Raw genomic sequence first — 22,242 nt, 5'->3', positions numbered from 1 at the left:
GTTTTTCTTTCATCTGTACATCAGTGTAGCTCCGCCCTGTGATTTACAACAATCACACAAAGTCAGCTTTAGATTTACAGGACTTCATCAGTTTACATTGGTCCCGATTTGAGAGCTCTCCTTGTAAGTCACCTCTTCCTCCTTGTAAATACCAGTCCGCTGCTGATTTTATTTTATTTTTTTCCGTTTTTTTGTTTGCGAGAAAGGAAGGCATCCTTCTCCATCCATTTTTTCTATGGATGGAGAAACTCTGAGCAATCTTAAAAGTTATGAGGCAAATCAGTTCTTCCCATTTAATCAACTATTCATGAGACCAGAAATTGCAAATGTCATAGGCATAACTAGCATGATGTTTAGCCTGATTAGGTTTGTGTTTTACAAATGAAAAAGACAAACAAATTTTTGCGGCGCTTGCAAAAAGAGTTCACTAATATATATATTTTTTTATGTTTTTTGGACGGATTTGTTTTTCTTTTTTTGCAGTGTTTTGTGTGGCCTGTAGCAAATCTCACATTTATGCTGCACATTGTGTCCCTTTTTAAACTTGAGCACCAGCCTCTGAAATGTCTGTGCACTCCCCTGCTACTCATACTGAAACCCCCTAATGTGGCAAAAAATGTTTAATGCACTTTCAGTCTCTCCAAGATTGTTTATGTAATTTTCTTTTTTTTGCAATCAAAAAAAAATCACAAAAAAAATGTTGTGCTTCTTTACAAATTATTGATTTATTCATATATGTTCCTCATTGAACCCCTTCCAAATATTAAATACCTCGATTGTTCTTAGTCGCCATATTGCTCACGGTCTAGGCTGAGTCAGCAGTGTAGTAGAAGTAAGAAGTACTGCCACCTACAGGTGGGAGTTAACAGTCACTTGAAGCCAATGTTTTTGACTATTTTTGCAGAAAATTTGCAATAAATTCACAATTATGCATTGCCACAAAAAACAGTGAGGATCTGTTGATTTTCCATGAATTTCCGCTATTGCAGAATCACACAAAACGGGAAGAACTGTAAGTATTTTAAACAAGTAACAGTTAGGGGGAAAAAAAGGCCTAAAGTTTATCCAGTCTGTTTCCACATGTTAAAATATCTAGAAATGAAAAACAAAACAGGAAACAAGTAAAACGATATAAAGTGCATCATCTTAACATAAGTTTATCATTTTAACAGCTTGACTAAGAAAGTCAGGTTTTTCTGAAGTTGAGGTTTTAGTTTAATGGAAACAAAATGGCCCTTTCAGTTCCCCTTACTATCCTGTACACGACTCTCTAGTTAAAGTTAAATACAACCAATTTAAGGGAGGAGTCAACGTTTCCTGTCTTAACTCTTCGTCAGCTGTTTCATCTCTCTTGCCTGTTATCAACTTCTAAGCCGGTTCCTGACCTACGGTGATCCAGTTTGTTGCTTCGGGTCATCCGCCTGCTTTGTGACATCTTGTAACTTTTGTTTTGATTTTCCAACCACCGTGAAATCACTTTCTGCTTTCGGCTCTCCAAACATCGAGATGCTGAGTCTGGATTGTTGGGAGGAGATTTATATTGAGGACATACTGATCTTTATTCATGGCAACTTTTACTTTGGGAATTCTAAGGAAACTCTTTGCTTTGCATCGGGAGCAACCTAACACATGGATCATATTAGGATTCACATTTACCGCAGCGCGCAGGATCTCTTCTTCTCTCAACAGATGGTTTCCCAGATGTCCCAAACAATCAGAAGATTTTCTCAGACAAGAAAAAGATTTTTGTGGATTCTTTTCAAGGCTGCTGCTGAACGCCTCTCTTTGGAGTTAGCTACTGCTGAAACAAGAGGATTATGATTTCACCATATCTGTTCTTGACTGATAGCAAACCGGTCTTCATCTGTTCTGATGATGTGCTGGAATGAGGTCGTCTCATTTTGTGCCTCTATATATATATATACTTTTTGCTTTTACACTTCAATAATGGAATATTTCACACTCCAAAATATTCTAAAAGCAATATTTCGTATTCTTTGAAAACAATATTTGCTCCAATCAGATCAGCTGCGGTTTTTGCCTCCGTTGAAGTGGGTCGTCTGTTTCAGTGCATCGAGGCTTAATTGCTGTATCTTTAATGCTCAAACACCAGAGCGCTGACAGTTTTTCTCTTTCAACAAAGCAAAAGTAAAGTGTAATTGTGGTGATGATGAATTGGCCCCTTCAGCTACATACTTTGTTTCTTTGTTGCTGCTGCAGATTTCCTAGTCAGCCTGCAAATGAATTCTCAGCGGTGGCCGTGTTTTCATCTTTTTCAAAGGAAAACTGTAACTAATTACATTCAGTCAATTGTTTTCTTCTTCCAAAAGATATTCTACTATTCACAGCTGTGCACTCTACAATAAGGGGGCTCAGGAGGTAGTTTAAGATATACTTCTGCTGCCACTTTGTACAATGCTTTATAGAAGCATCCCTGTTCTTTGAACTTTTCCACATTTCACCATGTTGCTGCCACACGCTTCCGTGTTTCCACTGAAAAATATGCACTTGTTAAAATGGTCTAGTGAAAGTCCGGACATAAATCCAACTGAGAATCAAAACTTAATGAATTAATGTTCTCCAGCTTCCAGTGAAACATGGTTCTTATAAACTGTTGGCTCAGAAAGGCTGAATATAAATGAGTTAATTTTAAAAACGATGCACAATTTTACTTCCACATGACAATTTTACGCTTGTTTGCGTCGGTCGGTCACAAAAAAATCTAAAACACAAAATAAAGTTTGAGGTTGTCATGTGACAAAACTTTATAAAAAATAAAATACTTTTACAAATTATAGTGAATTGAAAGGGCAGTATTATGTAAAATCAACCTCAAAATCAACAGTTTTTACCAAATCAAACACATCTGGAGTGTTGCTTTGATTCTTTCATGCAAGTTTGAGAAATCCTTTAATCTCCCATGGCAACCATTCTGGGGTGCCTAAACGCTTGCTCTCACAGAACACAGCCTATTTTCTGTGTACGAGTTTTCGCATTGCAGAGTACCACTGGGCTCCTTCAGACTAGCCAGCAGCAATTGACAATCATCTGGTGGAACTGCACATCTACTGAGCTCTTTATACGGGTACTTCGCTGCGAATCCGACCGCAGACGCTTATAGATGAAGGTCTGCCAGGCAGCCGATCATGTTCCGCAGGCGTGACGTCACCAAAATCGAGGTCAGGAAGTGTGTTTGTTTGTAGCTGTGGATGATGTAGCCCATGTTCTTCACATCGCCGTGTTTGAAGTTCACAATCTGCAGCGATTGAAACCACATGTGATGTGTGAAGACCTGCGTTTTACTGTTCAAAGCTCATGCGCGTTACGGAGTGTGTGTGTGTGTTTGTGTGCGCGCAGGTTGGTCGCCAGGTGGTCGACATTATCTTCTCTGTCTCCTCTTTCCCATATCTGTCTGCTGTAGTTGATGGTTGCAGTGTGGAGCAACAGATCTGTTCTCCCCCCACCACGGAGGGGGCGGCTGGAGGGGTTTAGCACAGATCAAAGAACAGGAACGATTTATGTGACTTTGCAGAAAAGGAACTGGGGGATTTGGTTAATTTGGTGGTCTTTAGTGCACAGACTCCCAGCCCTCATTTACCAAATCTCTAAATGAAAAGGCTACATTCAACTTCATGCAAAGTGGACCTTTCAAACAGACTGTGTCTCTTTAAAGACTGCAAGCTGCGTTAACTCTGCAGATGTTTGGAGTCTTGGAAGCCATTTTAAATTCAACGGGGCAATCTGTTTTCGATTAGCACTTGTGCCTCGCTGCATAATTCCCGGCTTCTTTTGTAAAACCATAAACACCAACATTTCTTCTTTAATGTTCGAATATGTGGGATGAAGAAATCTGGAGCTTTTTGTTCTGGTTGCAGTTTAGCAAAAAAAAAAGAAAAACAAAGAAAGATTAGCCGCTGCAGCAGCTGCAGATGATTTGACTAGTCCCTCCACCTGCAGCTGTTCTACGTGAAACGCTTTTGCAGTTTTCAGATTGGCAGAACAAACTAAAAATGTTGTTATATTACTTTCTTCTGGAAGAAAAAAGCATTTTCTGGACGGCCTGACCCGGCTGCAGTGCGATTTGAATTTGTTCCACTGAATGCTAAAGCAGCCAAATTAATGCATTATCCTCTGTGAAACAAGCTGGTCTTTATGCTGTTTGGCAACTTTTCCCACTGCAGCGCCTTGTAAAAGTTTTAACACAACAGGGAAATATTTCCCATATATTATCACGCTGCGGCCTCATATTTTGTTGTATTTGGATGAGATTTCTTTTTCAGGATAGTGAGCCTGAACATACAGCCAGAAGAATTAGAAACATCCGATCTGATTGAGATGAAGCTGTTTTGTAAAGAAGATGAGACTCAATTCAGTTTTTTATTATAGTTCTCTGAATGCATTTTCAAGGCACTTCTTTATATTTGTGTAAAACATCATGTTTTATCGGATCGTCCTGTCTTATAGGAGCATCTCTTCGCCTCATAGTGGCATAAATACCGACGACTAATTCTTAGCCTGCATGATTAATTTCATTTCAACAACTAGTCTTCAGAATCAAATCCAGCCTTTTTGTTAAACTCTTAGCAGAGTAGTCTTTAAATCCTCTGGGTTTTCTTCTGTGGCTTTGACTGTGTCAAAGTGAAACATGTTTTCATGCTGGCTGAACTTTAAGACTGCAGTAAGTGGAACTTTGTATGATCCTGAAGATGATCAAATAATCCTGGTCAATCTTCTGCAAAAAGGAGAAAAAAAATCTATGGAACAAAACTGTCATCCTGCGTTAAAAACTGTTTCACATTACTGCAACTGTTTTTTAGCAACAGTTCATAACAAGACTACATTCACTGGAGAAGAAAAAAAAATCCGCTGTCATCTTTTGAATTGATGTCAAGTTTTTCTTTTTCTTTCTTTCGTTACAGAACAACGAGCTAGGGCCTCCTGGACCCAAAGGGGCCAAAGGTCACCGAGGGCCTGAGGGGAATCCGGTAAGATTACGCTGAACACTGTTCTGTGTGCATGAGCGTTCGTTGAGGGTCTTCTTTCTTGATTCAGACATGGAAAAAATGGCAATATATTCATTAATACACAATGTTAAAAATGTAAAACAATATCTTTGATTTATGTGATTGACTGAAATCAATCTGTCATGTTATGCCGAAGTCTAATGAAAATTTAAAATGCACTCTTAACAGATTCAGTTTTTACATTCACAATACAAATGCAAATTTCGATCCCTAACTTAAAAACTGTTAACTTTATGCATTTAATACTTAATAAAATTGATGTTTAATCCCTCACAATAAGTTTTACATTTTAATTTTCACAATGATAAGTTTTAAATCAAAACTAAATAAATTTATTTATCCAAACATGAATTAGTTCACTTCTTCATCTAAGTAAAGGTCTTCTAAAAACATTGATACTCATTAGAAAATATCACGATTCATCAGGGCCTGTTGAAAATTTGTAAATTTTGTGTAGAAATCACCAGAGATCCAAAACGATAAAATGGTGATGCCATCGTATTATTTTCATTAATAATCAATCAACTTTATTTGTGAAGCTCATTTCAGCCACAAGGCAGATCATTATGAAAACATAAAATCATCGTAAACACATCATACAGCCACCATTTGTCAAAACCAGTGACATTTTGCGACATTTTGTCAATCGTCAAAATCATCAATACACCTCAAATATGTCGGTCGATGTCCCAAAACCAACTCCAAGCTGGTGGGTTTTTAGTTGTGATTTAAAGGAACTCAGTGTTTCAGCTGTTTTCCAGTTTTCTGGAAGTTTGTTCCAGATTTGAGGCACACAGTGACTCCATCCTGTTGATTGCGCTTACATATACACATTTTTTCCATCTGGCTAAATTTTAAATTGCCTCTTCTGCATTAAATTTCCTTGTTCTCAACATTTACAAACTTTTGATCTGAACCGCAACGTGAGCCGCCGTTTTTAACCGTAGTCTTTTTCAAGACAATACGGGCTGGGTGTTGTCCCTTAATAACACGGTTTCCTTTGAGCAAATTGTTACTTGGTAAAACCTCCGCTCGCAAAAATTAACAAAACCATCTCTGTTATTTTTGACTGTTCTTACATGGATGACGGTCAGACATGAGTTTCTTTCCTCATTTGCACCACCTGCATGTCAAGATCGTGGAGCTCAGTCCTGCGCGGTACATATGTCTGCATCGCACGTATCTTTAAGAGCAGAATGTTTTACTTACTCTTTCACAAACGTCTGTCATCAAGCGTAAAGAAATTCCTGCTGACTTCAAACCAATTGGTCCCCAAATAAAAAAAAAATAAATAAAAAAAACGTCATCTCCCGACTACTTCCTGTCGTCTTCTTTGTGGTTTTCATTAGTAGTAACACCCAGCTGTTGATTGCATGACTGTTGCATGAGTGTTTCCATTGCAGTTTTGCGAAATACGTCTATTTCGTTACAGCTGAAAAACCACCACATCTTAACACAAAAACATTTTATCAAAAAACTATTTTTTTCTAAATTGTCACTTCCATCGAGAGGATTAATTTTGATAATTTCAATTTTTTAACTAATGGCAACACAGCAAGTAAGGAGAGAATATTTATGCAAGAGGCATTCAGACCAACATCAAAAACATAGTTTTGAAGGAGAGCAAGGCATATTTTGAAAAAAAGGAGAAAAAAAAAACTATGATGACATAAATTTGAGAAAGCACAAGACATTACATTTGAGTGAAATAAATGAATCCTCTTGAAGTGAAAATGTTTGCTCTCGAGTAAAGTCATAATCCATGGAGATAGATGTGCTGGATGTGGCTAGCATGACCAAAAGGCCTCGAGTTTTGGCGGTGAAGGAATCGGCCTTAAATATATGTACTTAGGTTTCAAAGTTTAGGATTAAAGCCAAGCATGTATTGTGTCAGAAACAGAAGTACACAGAGGCAACAGTCCCACCATGTGGCACACACACAGCAGACAACCAGACCCCGTCCCAGAGGACAAATTGGGGACGGGACCCCAATTTTCTGCATGATGTGTATTAAGCTGTTCCCTTTCTGACCAGAACCCTGCTTTATGTTGCCAAAATGTGTTGAACTCAGTTTAAATTGGTCATAAATATAAAATGTTCACACATAAAACTGTTAGCAATATTGTGAATGAACCAACAGTCAAACAATTAAACTCTAGTTTTGTGGATTTATTACATAGAATCACAATTTACGCTCTGTTTCTAGCTGAACATAGAAACTGTTCCTAGAGCGGATCCTGGAGGATGACTTCAAAATACTGAATATTTCTGTGTTTAATTGGCCTGATCTCACAGCAGACGTTTTCGTCAGAGACAGTTTTATGAACTGAAGATGACTTTCTCAATCACGATGGTATACAAAGTGAATTCCTGAGGAGCTGCTCATCCTAAATTACACACAGGGTTAGAGTAATGCATTATTCAGGGCGTGTCCGTGAGTTATGGCTCAGTGTAGCCCAATGAATTTGGCAATGTCCAAAATATGAGGCTTGAAAATAGTACACTACAAGCCAAAGGGGGCGTCAACAGATATAAACCCGAATTTAAGTGCCGTGACCTCGATAAATGTCCTGCGATGTAATCCTGCATGTAGCCATGAACTCGGCAGCAACTGAGAAACGATGAGCTAATGTCAAATATATATATATAAATAAGAATAACAACATCATATGGGACATTAGTGAAAGTTTATAAAATAAAAAGCACTTTCCCTGTTAGAGTTTTACTTTTCAGTGTAGCCTGACTTATCGATTTTTCTTTTACAGAAGAAAGAAGTTAGTAGTAAGTGGAAGTGGATAATCACACAAACCCAAAGTTTAAACTTGATGAAATTAATGAATTGAGCACAAAATTTGGAAATGTATGTACAAAGCACATACATTTTTTTTACCAAACAATATTCAAAACAGAAGGTGTTTTCACAGTTAGATAAAACAATCTAAACATCTTTCTGCATTTGAAATACATTTTAAAATCATTATGTTGAAGCGGTCTGTCGTTGAATAAGCTGATGTTTTGTTGTTTCTTTTATGTGTCTTTGAAACAGCTCTTGAATTCAAGTCTCAGTTGAATAGCTAATAGGTGGCTGATATAAGTTTACACTTCTTTTCTGCTCTCTTTCATGATTTCTTTTAGTTGTTACATGAACTATTCATAAACTATTTAAATAAACTACAAAAAAATGCAGTTTGAAAGGAGAAGAAAAGTTATCCAAACGTCCCTGTTTGAAATAAATGCCATTACGTGTTTGCAATAATTCTCTGTAAGTATTTAAAACTCCTCTGGAGGAATATTGGCCCAGTCTTTCTTTTGTAATTTTGCCAAATTCAGATGTAGACCTGTTTCCTGCTTGCACGAGCAAACTGTGTTTTAGCTTAATGACGCAAAATCATGATTGGACATTTTCCTTCAGGGCTTTCTGGTACAGAACTGATTTTATGAATCCATCCATTACGTCATGTCGTGATTTAGCGAACCAGAATAAATTTGTAAGAGGGAAAATAGTAATTCACATCATTGCAGCGTAAAATGATGTAAAATGTCAAACAACCCATAAGTGAACTCTATCCTATCGCAGTTCTCTTCCTCACTTTCCTGCCTCCTTTTTTCCTTCCTCCGCTCCGTTTATTATCTATTCTACATGTTGCATTGGGAAGAAGTCTGCACCATGTTTCTCTCCGCTACAAACAGCTGCACGTCTCTTTCTCTCTCATTCTCACCCCTCTCATGCATCATGTGTTTGTTCCTGCACAATGCGCTGGCGTCAGAAACGAATGCCCTCAAACTGAGTTTTAATAGCTGCTAAAGCAAAGCACATGGCGTTTCCTGCAGCTAAGTAAAAAAGAAGAAACCCCCCCTGCAGTCGTAAACTTTTGGGAGATTCAAAGGTTGTTGCAGGACGACGGCGAATGCGTGGGCGTGGATGTGGGTTCGGTGATTGTGGGAATTTGGTTCGCAGTCACATGGGACGGTGGTTTTCCGAAGAAACCCCGAAAATAAAAAGATTTCTTACAAAACTTGCTCCGTCATCCAAAGTCAATCCAGACACACTTTTTATTTTTTTTGTCAGATAAATCCAGACATCTGTCGGGGGGTGTGTCTATCATTTTTTATCGCTCTTACTTTCTTTTTTTTTCCCAGGGTCCTCCTGGGCCGCCTGGACCACCAGGAACTGATGTGAGTATCAAAAAAGAAAGAAGCTCTGTTAATTTATTGTGAACTCTTGACCTCATTCTGGCCGGACGTGAGCGGACCTCTGAGTTCATTCCTCCTCCAGCCGGTGCTACTTTCGAATCAGAACCTGATACGATGCGTTCAGTGCAAGCTCCACATTCAATTTCCTGAGCTCTGAAACATGTCCAGGTCTCGGTCTTCTCAGCACAACGTCGTCATTGTCATGTCCTGTTTTTCTTTCGGAGGAGCTTGAAACTCTCTGGGATCTCTGCCTGTGTTTTGAATTTGAATGCAATGTGACGTGATGTGGCCGTAGCGTAACCCACGCTCCGTCTCTCCCCACAGGAATGTGAAATTCTGGATATCATCATGAAGCTGTGCTGTAAGTTAGAGGCTCGGCTTTCACGTTCGCTCGTCTCGGGTTGCGCTCTGTTTTTCTTCTTCTATGGTGAATAACGTTGACTTTGTTCCTCCTTCCATCCCGCTTCCAATCGTTTCCTAGCTTGTTGCGGTGAGTTTGGAAGTTGCACCTTACATCTTGTTCTCGGTGGGCACGTTGTAGCTTATTCTTTATGATTTTGTGTGTGTGTGTGTGTGTGTGTGTGTGTTTTCCAGAGTGCAAGTGCGCCCCTGTGGACCTGGTGTTCGTTGTGGACAGTTCAGAGAGTATCGGGGCGACAAACTTTGCTCTTGCCAAAGATTTCATCATCACAGTTATTGACAGACTGATTAAAGACCATCAAGTGAAGGTAACACTTTTCACACATTTGCAAATCCTCCGACATAAAGAAGAGCAGCTTCTAAACCCCCCAAAAAATCAACTAGGCAGTGGAGCAGTGGCAGGTGTTAAATAATTTCAAAATAAAAGAACTTCCCATTTGATTCAATCCAAAAATTGTCCCATTTCTGTTGGCTTTGCTTTTCACATCAAGTCACATCTATATTTTTAATATTCTTTCTTAATACTTTTCTAAATGATGTACAGCACTTAGTAAAGTCTGTTTACATATGGAATTGGATGATTTGGACCAGGACCTGAGAGATATCAGAATTAACTTGGACTTAAGACTTTTAAAGGCATTTAAAGAATTTACACTTGCCTTGTATTTGGCGCTCAAAGACTTCAGATTTTACTTAGACTCACTCCTGGGAGGAGACTTCAGACTTGACATGGACTTACCTCAAGAGAATTTTAACTTTATTTGGATTTCCTCGTAAACGACTTAGACCTGCCTATTAAACACTTGCGAGTTGATTTTCACTGGTCTCTGTAAGACTTTGAGACGGATTTGCCTTTCGAAGAGTTGAGATTTCACTTTTACTCGGACCAGAAAGACTCGAGGCTCGATTGGACTTGGACAAAATTACACATTTATGGATGCGACTCGCAGGACGGCATTGTTTTCATATTTTCCGTTTCATGCCAAACCTCAGTGGGATGCCCTGCATCTGACCTTTGTGGAGTAAGTTGCTTGCATAAACCTTTTCAATGACTGTTTTTCTGGGGTTTTAAGAAAAAAAAAACAAAACTCTGAGGTCAGATGCTCAGAATAGAAAGTAAGAATGAAACATATTGTTCTCTCGTGCTTTCTTTTCTTTTCTTTTGAGAACACACTTTTATGTCTTTCCAGTGACTCTCCTCTTCCACTTTGGATGCAATTAGTCAGGAAGGGTGTGACGCTGAAATGTTGACAGAGCAAAATGAATGCCTGCAGACACGACACACACTCGCACACACACACACAGAGTAGATCAAAACACTCATTCACACTTCAATGTTTTCCTTTCCAGTTCTCGGTGAACGAATCCACCGTCGGTGTTGTCCAGTACAGCGGATCACAATCCCAGCAAATTGTGAAGCTAACAACCACCCTCCCCGAGTTTAAACAGTGAGTTCGCAAACACACACAACCAGATGCTTCCCGCCTTTTCTTATCACTCAATTTGTGGCTTTCTGTTTGACTCTGCGGTTTTTTGACTATTTTAATTTCCTGGCATCTTTCTTAATGTGAAAATGAGTAGTTTCAGCATGTCACACTATGTTTGTTGTCTTTCCGAGAACGAGATGAGTTAAGGCCTAATCTCCGTTAGCCGTGTTCTGCCTTGCTAAGCGTGCCTAGAAATTAGTGGAACTGGTCCTAGAGTAAAACTACCTGCGCTGTGTCCGAATCCACAGGCAAATATTAGCATGTATATTATATACATCTGCAATGATCGAGCTATGATTTCTACCCTTCCAGGATTCATTGACATTTTCTGCATAACTTTGGCTGTATCGATGTAAACAGCATAAAACCATTTTTGCTTCAGATTTTGCTTTGGAATTAAATGAGGTATTGTTTTGTTTTTGACAGGCATTTTGAATCAAAGTCGTGCCGGTTTGGTGTGTTATTTTGTGCTACCAGGTGTGTTTCCATTGACCATAAAATTGCACAGACTGGAATTATGATCTGGATGAGATTGTTTTTCAGCCATATTGAAATTACAGGATTTTGCAAAACTGCAATGGAAACACTTTTTCATTGGCATCACATGAGTCACGTAATCTACAACCCTTTGTCTTTTGAATCTTGTGTGCAGCTAAAATCGGGTCTCTTTCATTCCCTTCCTTATCATTGACACAGCATCAGCTCGTGTTAAACAGAAACCTGTAGAAGAGCGGATTTGCGAGAACGGAACGTTACTTGAAACGGCTTCAAAAAGCTTGACGAAGTGCGTCGTTGCGTCTGTGAAACGCCATTGATCTTGCCGATGAAGCTTCCTGGTGGAAATGCGTGTGTTTCTGATTTTCAGGGAAGTGAGAGACATGCGCTGGCTGGCTGAGGCCACTTACACAGGCGAGGCCCTGGAAGTTACTCTGAAGACCATAATCAGCGATATGACGAAAGAGAACAAAGTGGCTCTCGTCCTCACTGACGGACGCTCTGACATTACCAGAGACAGTACTCCCCTCGATGTGCTCTGCGGGCACGGCGTCTTGGTGAGTGAAGTTAGGTGACACATGCAAGGGGAACTTTGTACTTTCTTATGTTCTTATGCGCTAACCGTACGTTTTCTTGCCTCAACGCCAGGTGGGCAGTTTAGGAATTAAGGACTACTCAGGCCGCGAGCCTAACCAGGAACAGCTTCACTCTGTGGCGTGTGCCAACGACAAGAAACCAGGGTTTCCCATTGTCCTGGATAATTTTGGTGTTCTGCTGGAGGACAGCTTCCTGCAGAATATCACGGCTAGGATCTGTCAAGGTACAACACAGCTAAACATTTGCAGCCATTTATTTCATATGCTGAATATTTCTAAATGAGTTTTATTAAACGACTGTTGCTTTTTTTGTGTGTTTGGTTTTTGCAGCAAGGAAATGCCCGGACTACAAATGTCCGAGTAAGTTTTTCTCATTTTTATTATTTCCTTTGCAATACTTCCACAGTAGGGTTCAAAACGAGAATTTTTTTCTCCCCAAACTTAAAAGTATTCATTGAGATTTTATGATACAACACCACAAATTATTGTTTTATTGTGAAGTGGAAGGAAAGGGTGCCTTTTAAACGCTTTAACAAGTTTTGTACTAATAAAGCATGTTGCGCTTTTTGTGTTCTGTGCTCTTATGCAAGAAAAGAAAACTCATTGAAATCTTGGTTCTACTTCTGCCACAAGCAAAACATGTGGATGAAATGAAAATAGAATTTTTTATTTTTTAGTTACTCTTCTAATTACCCTTAACCCACTATACCTGTCGTTCCGTAGCAGTTTCATGCTGTGGAAATATTTTGTTCCTCAGCAGAGACAGGGATGCTGTCCATTCAGTCAGTCATCTTTCTTTTCTATCACGGCACCACTGAAAACAGCCATTGTCAAATGTTTTCCTGATCGTTTCCTCTCTTGTTTTTTCTGTTTTTCATTGCAGTCAAATTCTCTCAGAGCACCAACATTTTGGTGTTGATGGACAGCTCAGCCAGTGTGGGCCAGAAGAACTTTGAGATAAGCAAGACCTTCGTCAAGCGCCTGGCCGAACGTTTCCTCACCGCAGAGAAAGAGACAGGCGTCGTGGTCAAAGTGGGCGTGGGCCAGTACAGCCAAAGAACCCCCCGCCTAGAGCAGTCTCTGACCCACAACTACACCGTGCTGGCGCCTAAAATCGAAGAGGCCCAGTTCCAAAACGAAGGCACCGACGTTCTGCAGGCCATGCAGTTCGCCATTAGCTCCCTGCCCAGCCGCGGCGACGCGTCTGGGTCCAGGAGGAAGCTGGTGCTGTTCTCCGACGGCCGGTCTCAAAGAGTCACCGGAGCCGTCCTGGAGAAGCGAGTCCGCGAGGTTGCGGACGCCGGTATCGAGCTCTTCGTCGTCTCGGTGGGAAGCCAGGTCAACGAGGCCAACCTCCTCACTCTGGTGAGCAGAGGGCAGCAGCAAGACATCAGCTACGGCCAGCGCCACCTGTTCCGCGTTACCGACTACCCGTCCCTCCTCCGCGGGGTCTTCCACCAAACCGTCAGCCGCAGAGTCTCTTTGTCCCAGAGCGTGAACTAAAAAAGGACGTACACCCTTTAGATCTTTTTAGACCAATTATGAATATTCAGTCTCACTCATTTACAATACACTGTGTTCAAGTATGTTTGAAATCATGAGAAGGTAGTGTCAGATAAATGTAAATATGTTTTGAGAATGACTCTTTTACTTTGAGCTGACCCTCCAAGGCAGACTATCTTAGTCTCTATACACCACTATTCAATGAATCTGACAGTACACGGATGAAATCTTTCTGCCTCGAGTTAGAACTCAAAGTAGAACGGTCCAAATCCAAAGGAGTGTACTACGATCCTGGAGAGTCGTCAATGATAGCCACATTTTTGCTTACTCTACTCTACGTCTGGACCGGTTTCTCCTCAGGTACTCTGTACTTCTCTACCACTCCTAGCTTTGACTTGATTCAACCAATGAAACTTCAAACAGAGAGGCTTAATGAACCTTCGCTTGGCTCTCCAGGACCGGAGCTATGGCTGGTTATGGTAAATGCTGGAGCCATGTTCAAATGTGTTCTGCCATCATAGCGCAAATTTAAAGAGAGCAGCCCTGGTTAGGTCCACACATCTGGTTCCTGGCTGACTTATCGCTTTGTTTTTTAGTTCTAATGACATCTATTGGAGAGGTTCATAGGGGAAAATGATGCAACAGCACTGTGTTGGAAAGTCAATCACCTACAAAACAGCAGGATGTGGCAGTAGACGGGCCCTTTTTTTAAACTGGCACTAACGAAGACAGCTAGACTCAACATGTGTGTGTGCAAATTCTTGGCTGATTGTTTCATCAACAGTTTTACTGGAGTCAATGTGTTTTCTGGCCTTTTTGGACAAACAGCAGTATGAACACACTCAAACCAGTGAGATAGAAAACATCTGTCACTTAAAAGTTGAGAAGAAACCTGAAGGGCCTCTAGAGGCCCCCGGAGGCCCGTCTCAGCCGATCCTCATGCCTGCTGGTTTCATGTGATTTACAGTGACCAGTGGGTCCGAGTGCTTCTGAACTGTTGTTTTTATCCACGGTGCTATTACCCGCTGTGTATCAGCCTCTACACAAGCTGTCCAAGAAGATATTTTTTTAACTGCAAACACAAAACCTCTGTGATGTTGTAAGATCTCCTCCAATAAAGGTTGTTACACCCAAGTCTTCCTGCTCAATTTGTTTCTGAACCATTATCAAAGGAAAGGGGTAATTTACACCATAAAAGCAGCTCTAGCATCAAATCAGAAAAGGCAAGAAAAAGCAGACTTTTAGTGTAATGTAGCACAGCAAGTTAGCGCTTTCGGATAGAAAATGCTGAAAAAGCTATAATGGTGACTTTATGTGACCATTTTTACATAATCTAGTCAAATGCCTACATATGGAATGTAAATATTGACCTGCCTGCATCATGGAGAACAGAATTTCATCTTTAAAAAAAGACCTTTTCTTTAAGTAATTTTATTTACAAAATAACTTGTTTGCACAGAAATGATAACCTGTGGGGCAAAAAGCACTGAAGTAACATTAGAGATCATTAAAAAAAACCATATGTCCATTTTCCATCAAGAAAAGGACATGTAATTCCCACGATATGATCATGGATGGGTGAATGGAGTGTAGGAGGTTAAAATTTCTTCCCTCATTTGATCCCAATGGAACAGTAATTTTCTCCTACAGATGCAGGTTAGCCACTTTTATAAGTCCACTCATCTCACTTTTCATTTTTGACCACCACATTATGATGATCAGAGTTTAGGTTTGGTCAAGTTATCTGCAATCTTTTTTAAAAAATGATTCCCACATCTTTCCTTCTAGAAAAACACTTAGCACTTTTGATAACTGAATCATGCAGTAAAAATTAGCTATTATGTGGTGCTACAATCAATCAATCAAATCAAATTTTATTTGTATAGCACATTTCGGCATCAAGGCATTTCAAGGTGCTTTACATAATTAAAAACAAAATAAAAACAGCATGTGACATTGAATAAACAGTAAGAAAGAGAAAGAGATTTTGGAATTGTTAAGGAATTTAAGCGCCTGTTGTCGCCGGACTCCGCCGTCAGTTTAACACGGGTATTATCCAGGCCCCGTCGCCTAACAGGACAAGGTCTCCAACCTTGCAGCACCAGGCTGTTTGTGCACGTCTTAAAAAAATGAAAATAAATAAATCATAATTTACATAGAAATAAAAAGAAATTAATAAATAGATAAAAAGAAGAGATAAAAACATTAAAAACATAAAAACAACAAAAACACTGAAGACATCAAAACCCACACTCTAATCTTAATTTAGCCATAAGCAACAGGTGGGTTTTAAGTTGAGATTTAAAGGCACCCAGTGTTTCAGCTGTTTTACAGTTTTCTGGAAGTTTATTCCAAATTTGTGGTGCATAGAAACTGAATGCTGCTTGTCCTCGTTTGGTTCTGGTTCTGGGGATGCAGTGCAGAACCAGAACCAGAAGATCTGAGGAGTCTAGATGGTTGGTACAGCAATAACAGATCTTTAATGTATTGTGGTGCTAAACCTTTCAATGATTTATAAACTAACAACAGTATTTTAAAGTCTATTCTCTGAGCTACAGGGAGCCAGTGTAGGGACTTTAAAACTGGTGTTATGTGCTCTATCTTCCTGGTTTTAGTGAGAACCCGAGCAGCAGCGTTCTGGATCAGCTGCAGCTGTTTGATTGATTTATTAGTCAGACCTGTGTAGACGCTGTTGCAGTAATCAATGCGGCTAAAGATAAACGCATGGATGAGTTTCTCTAGATCGTGCTGAGATATTAGTCCTCTAATCCTGGAGATGTTCTTCAGGTGATAGAAGGCCGACTTTGTGACTGTCTTAATGTGGCTCTGAAGGTTCAGATCAGAGTCCATCACTACTCCCAGGTTTCGGGCTGATCGCTGGTTTTTAGTTGTAATAACTGAAGCTGTGCATTGATTCTAGTTCGCTCCTCTTTAGGTCCAAAGATAATAACTTCAGTTTTGTTTCTGTTCAGCTGGAGAAAGTTTTGGCACATCCACACATTTATCTGTTCTAAGCATCTGTTCAGTGATTGGATGGGTTCAGAGTCACATGGTGACATCGTGATGTAGAGCTGTGTATCATCCGCGTAGTTATGGTAGCTAATCTTATTTTCTGTTATAACCTGAGCCAGTGGGAGCATATAAATATTAAAAAGAAGGGGTCCTAGGATTGAACCTTGGGGTACCCCACATGTGACCTTTGACCTCTCTGATGAGAAGTTTCCGATTGAAACAAAGAAATCCCTGTTTTTTATGTAAGATTCAAACCAGTGGAGCAGTGGACCGGAGAGTCCGACCCAACTCTCCAGTCGATTCAGTAAAATGTCGTGGTCAACAGTGTTGAAAGCTGCACTGAGGTCCAACAGAACCAGCACTGTGGTTCTCCCACAGTCTGTATTTATATGGATGTCATTGAACACTTTGACTAGGACAGTCTCCGTGCTGTGGTGAGCACGAAAACCAGACTGGAAGGAATCAAAGCGATTCGTTATTGTTATGAAGTTATTTAATTGTTTAAAAACTGCTTTTTCAATAATTTTGCTGATGAATGGGAGGTTGGAGATCGGCCTGTAATTCTGCAGCAGTGATTTGTCTAGATTGTTCTTTTTTATCAGTGGTTTAATAACTGCTGTTTTCAAAGCCTGGGGGAAAACACCTGAAGACAGCGATGAGTTTACTATTTGGATCAGATCATTAGCAACAACAGGCAGGACTTTCTTAAAGAAATGTGTGGGTTACAGGGTTCAGCCTTAGGGCCTTTTCTGTTACTTGTGAGTATATTTCCTTTTGGATGCTTGTTAAAAACATTTCCTAAACGTGTGCTACCCACAGAGTTTTATGAGTGTTTTTTTTTCTCAGATCAACTTCTTCACTAGCATAAAGCAGTGATTAATAACAACCATCTACAGCTCTAACGAGTAAAAGCCTCAAATCTTTATACCTCGTAGTAGCTTCCTCTCTGTCAAGCTCTATTGAGTCTCCATATTGTGTTGAAAATGTTCAGAACCCTGCTTTAAGGTTTTCATCTGAATCATCTCACCCTCATAAAACCCCATTCAGTGAACCCATTTTAGTATCCCTGTACTGGTTAGTTTATGACAGTACAGGGAAGCTAATAAACTAACCATCATAAATGCTTACATGTTGCATATGAAGCATCATGTGAGCATTTAGCCCTGCTTTAGTTGGTCTAGCTTTGATCATAAGTAACATTATTACAAATGATGTCGACATTTCCAGTAAATTGGCGCTATGATAGGCTAGCTCTGTTGTTTCACCTCCAAAACAAAAGGAACGCGCTTCCGTTCTGACCTCCGTGGCGGCCATCTTGGATATTAAACTTTGACCTGCATTGGCTCAATGGGCGTCCTTATTCTGCTTCCGACTGGGATATCAATGAATTTCTTTAAAAAGCTGGTAAATAATCGACTTTTCTTGCAGCAGGTGATGATTTATCTAGTTCTGCCACCACTCACTACTCTAGGATTTGTTCCTTTAGGAATGATTTTCTTATTTCTTGCCATTCGTATAACGTGTCGTTCAGTTTATACTTGAGAATCTCAAGATGCAAAACTGACATTTAAACATGTCTCCTTTAGGTAAAATGGAAAATCACGTCCACGTCTCCCCTGCTGTGTTGGCAATTTTCAGTGCGGCTGCCTCGGACTCACAACGGCGGGTATCTTGCCTGTGAATCTCTCGGCCTGTAGCGGCGTTTTAAAACACCAATTTCAGGGTTTCTGCGTTGCATCACAGCTGACTTCTCTAACTCTTGTACAAATGCCAAGAAGAAATTTCTCCCGCGGAGATAAAATATGCTTACAACACAATTAGTACTCCTGCATCATTGTTTTTGCCAATCAGATTTATGTAACTGCGAATATAAATAAATCGTTTTATTCTCAGCAGGACACATGGTTTATATTACACATCAGACTGGAACTGCGACTCTCAACTTTTCTCCCTTTGATCCCGATTTTTCAGTCACTGCTTAATTTGGACGTTATGCAGATGTGCGTGCGCGCGCCCTCGACTGCTGCACGTCTGCACTTTTGATTCATGTCTTCCTATGTCCGCGTTGTTGTCCTTTGGGCCCCAAATCCACTTATCGCATCGGCCTCTGCATTATGTGTTTGTGTGACTGTGTACATACTCGTGTCCGCTCGAGCGCCGCATGTTTTCTGTGCGTGGTTTACGGCGCCCGTATAAGGTCCGCGTGCATGCGGCTCGGTTTCTGAAGCCGTGTGAGTTTGTTCTTTATAAAATTTGCTTTGGCTCCCCCGCAGCTTTTCCTCGTAATTTCAGCTGAACGGAGCAGTTGCCGCTAAAAAAAAAACTGCTCTGAAATCTTACTGTGAGTCCCACAGTGCAACCATTTTCCTGCAAAATTCTCTGGAAATCACATAAATTTGCCACATGGATCTGATTTTAAATTTCCACGGTACTCCGCACAGACTGGTGTGAATGTGTGTGTGTGTGTGTGTGTGTGTGTGTGTTTGATGCACTGGAGATAACTGCTCCCAGCTGTCTTGTCTGAGCAGAAACCACATCTGGAGAAAGAAGCAGCAGAAAAACAGGGTCAGTGTTAACCTAACCGAATGTTTCATTCCGCTATCTCGATGTTTTTAGGTTAAACTAGATTCTCAGATTCAAATTTCATCCATCGCGTCCGTACAAAGCAAGTATCAGATGTACAAAGAACTTGCAAGAGGCCTCAAAAGTTGTTGCTTTGATTTGATATGTGTCTTAATTCTCGTCTGCTTGTGCAATTTTCTGCCTGAAGTAAGTCAAGCTTTTGAAGATTTTCAGTACAAGAAAAAAAAAACCCGCTGTTCTGGCAATATGTGCAGAAATGAGATGTTTATAATTCTGCAGAAATCCCCCTCCTCATCCCACTCCTTCCCGTCCTTCCCCGGACTGAAACACTATTTAGCTCCATGTGGAAGAAATAAAAAAAAAAAGAGAAAAATTAAATGAAAAAAAAAATATAAAGAAGCTGTGTGTGAGAGAGACAGAGGGAAGCAGAAGCAGAAACTGCTTTGGGAGGAAGGTCATTCCTATTCCGTGAGTCACCGCTTTCAGAGAGACCAGAACACCCCCTCTTCTCTTTTCCCCTCCATCTCTTCACCTCCACCACATCTCTCCATCTCACAGCGCTCAACTCGTCTATCCTTCTCTTTTTAAGGAAAAACCCTTCCGCAGCAGAGATAGAGAAAGGATCTTCATGGTAATAACTCTGGTTTGCATCTGGCCTTCTTCTTCTTATCCCCTTTCCTGTCTTAGAGTTTCTTTCTTTCGTTCTTTCTTTTTTTTTCCATCTCCACATTTGGCAAGAAAGCTCTCTGAAACTCAAGGCTGAGTCAACCTAGTTCACACAAAGTTTTTGTTTCTTCAAGCTTTACGTACTATTTCCATTTGTATTTTCCCCTTTGAGGCACAAAAGTATTCATACCCCTCGAACTTTTTCAAATGCCATGCTGGGGAAAGCTGATCATAATTGCCCACCACCCCCACCCCCATTCACCCACCTTCCTCAAATTAAGTGAAATTATGTCAATTTTGCTGCGTTTGTGTAGCAAACTTTTTGTTTGTGCTGCCATCGCTTAAAGATATTGATAAATGTTTCCAGAGGTCGTCAAAGGTCAACCAGCCAGTACGCATTTACGAAATCAAACATTTTTGGTGTCAACTGACTGTGCTACAAAAATTTTAGCTGCACAAACACATCACAATTAATTTATATTAGCTTCATTTGATTTTGTTAATGTCACCTCTGGACACTTTTTTAAAAAAACATTTAAAATTATAACAGCACAAACAAAGAATGTTGCTGCACAAATATAAAACAATTGATTGACACCATATTTTGATTGATTTTGTAAACGTGGAGTTGACCTTTGATGACCTCTGGAAACATTTATTAAGATCTTTAAAGTGATAGCGGGACAAACGGAAATGTTTGCTGCACAAACGTTTGACACCCATTTCATTTAGTTTGAAGAAGGTGACCTGAAGGCACTATGGGAAGCACAATAAGACATTTCTGAAAGCAAAATTGCCTAAGGCTAAAAAGACATCAGAGTCCATCAGATATTCAGCAAGATAACGACTCTAAACGTAAAGCCAGATCCGCATAGCATGGTTTAGATCAGAATATTCTCAGGTGCTGGAGTGTCCCAGTCAAAGTCCAGACTTGAAAATCTCTGAAAAGACTTGGAAATTATAATGTTCACAGATCATCTCTGTTCAGTCTGAGAAAATGCAAAACTTTTTTTTTATTTTACTGTTGTGGAACAAAATCTGGAGATTGCTTAGTATAATCTAAAAGCTGTTTGAAGGAGCTTGTGTGTTTTCCAGCCACATTGTCCTATTTTACAGTCCAGTCAAGTAACTACATTACCTTCAGTTGTTATAAAAATGTTGTATATATGTAAAATTAATTGACTTTGGGCCTCTGTCCCCTTAAAAAAAAACTCTTATGCTTTCTGACACTCCGTCGTCAAGATGTCATAACAACATCGCTCCTCTATTAACCCTTCAACAACGTTTTTTGCAGCATTGCATCTGCTGAGCTCCTACAATGAGCTCAGCAGATGCGCACGTGTTTGCTAATTGCTGCTGGCTAGTCTGAAGGAGCTGACAGGGTAAGGACTGCTCTGTTGCTCTGTGAGGCAGAAGGTTGGAAACCTTGGCTTTGTGTCTGGTCCCATCAAGCATTTTGCACAGCTGACTGGTTACTATGGAGTTTAAAGTATCAAAGCAACAGTCCAGGTATGTTTTTGATGAGATAGCAACATTATAACATGATTTAAAAGTCGAATTTAGATAATACTGCCTCTTTAGCCTCTTTTGCTTTCTGGGCCAGACGGTTATGACCTTCGCATGCATAATTAGCAAAAATCAAACTAAATTAAAGTTTAACTGTTAAAACTTTTCATGCGTCTGTGCAAATTCGCCAAATTTCTCAACGCTAACAGGAAGACCTCCCACTATGTGGACAATAATTCAAACACATGGGGGGGGGAGGGGGAAACCAAAACAAAAAAAAAAAAAACTGGTGCACCTACGAATGTACAAACATGATGAGAAGTCTCATGGTCGGGCTGTAAGTGTTTACTCCGGCTGTAAACTCCCCTCACTCTGCCTACTAATCACAAACACACATGCGCAGCATTCGTGCGCATGTGTGTTTTTTATTGACGGCGTTCAGTCTGTCCTCTATCCTGTTCTATACGACTTCAAACCCTCCACATGTTTGAGATTAAATCATAATAACAACAACAACAACAACAACAACAACAACAACAATAATAATAATGATAATAATACTAAAAAAGTCCGTCCTAAGCATTCTGCATCTGTCCCCCAGGCTTGTCATGCGTCCACATTCCGTTTGATGCCAAACGGGCATCACAACCAGGTTTGAAGTCAAATCCGTCCGCGAGCGGAGGCTGCACCGCGCGAGCGGCCCTTCAGGCGTCGTTGATAATTTACTGGCGCGAGCTTGCTACCTTACTGTCGTGA

The 22,242-nt window shown here is 40.2% G+C and overlaps 1 protein-coding gene across 1 annotated transcript in view; it reads left to right on the top strand.

The window, feature by feature from the left end:
• Nucleotides 1-14,588, top strand: part of col6a1 (collagen, type VI, alpha 1) — a 34,725-nt gene extending 20,137 nt beyond the window's left edge. The window contains exons 26-35 of the mRNA XM_007552530.2: nt 4,920-4,985; nt 9,165-9,200; nt 9,543-9,579; nt 9,700-9,708; nt 9,813-9,946; nt 10,989-11,086; nt 11,991-12,177; nt 12,269-12,440; nt 12,547-12,576; nt 13,100-14,588. Of these exons, the coding sequence (XP_007552592.1) occupies nt 4,920-4,985; nt 9,165-9,200; nt 9,543-9,579; nt 9,700-9,708; nt 9,813-9,946; nt 10,989-11,086; nt 11,991-12,177; nt 12,269-12,440; nt 12,547-12,576; nt 13,100-13,719 (1,389 nt within the window). The 3' untranslated portion in view covers nt 13,720-14,588. The remainder of the gene's footprint in view (nt 1-4,919; nt 4,986-9,164; nt 9,201-9,542; nt 9,580-9,699; nt 9,709-9,812; nt 9,947-10,988; nt 11,087-11,990; nt 12,178-12,268; nt 12,441-12,546; nt 12,577-13,099) is intronic.
• The last annotated feature ends 7,654 nt before the right edge of the window (nt 14,589-22,242 follow it).

This window comes from Poecilia formosa, unplaced genomic scaffold (genome assembly GCF_000485575.1).
Source record: "Poecilia formosa unplaced genomic scaffold, Poecilia_formosa-5.1.2 Scaffold49, whole genome shotgun sequence".
NCBI classification, from domain to species: domain Eukaryota; kingdom Metazoa; phylum Chordata; class Actinopteri; order Cyprinodontiformes; family Poeciliidae; genus Poecilia; species Poecilia formosa.
Note: the sequence above shows the minus strand (reverse complement) of the source record. Positions and strands in the feature narration are given on the sequence as shown.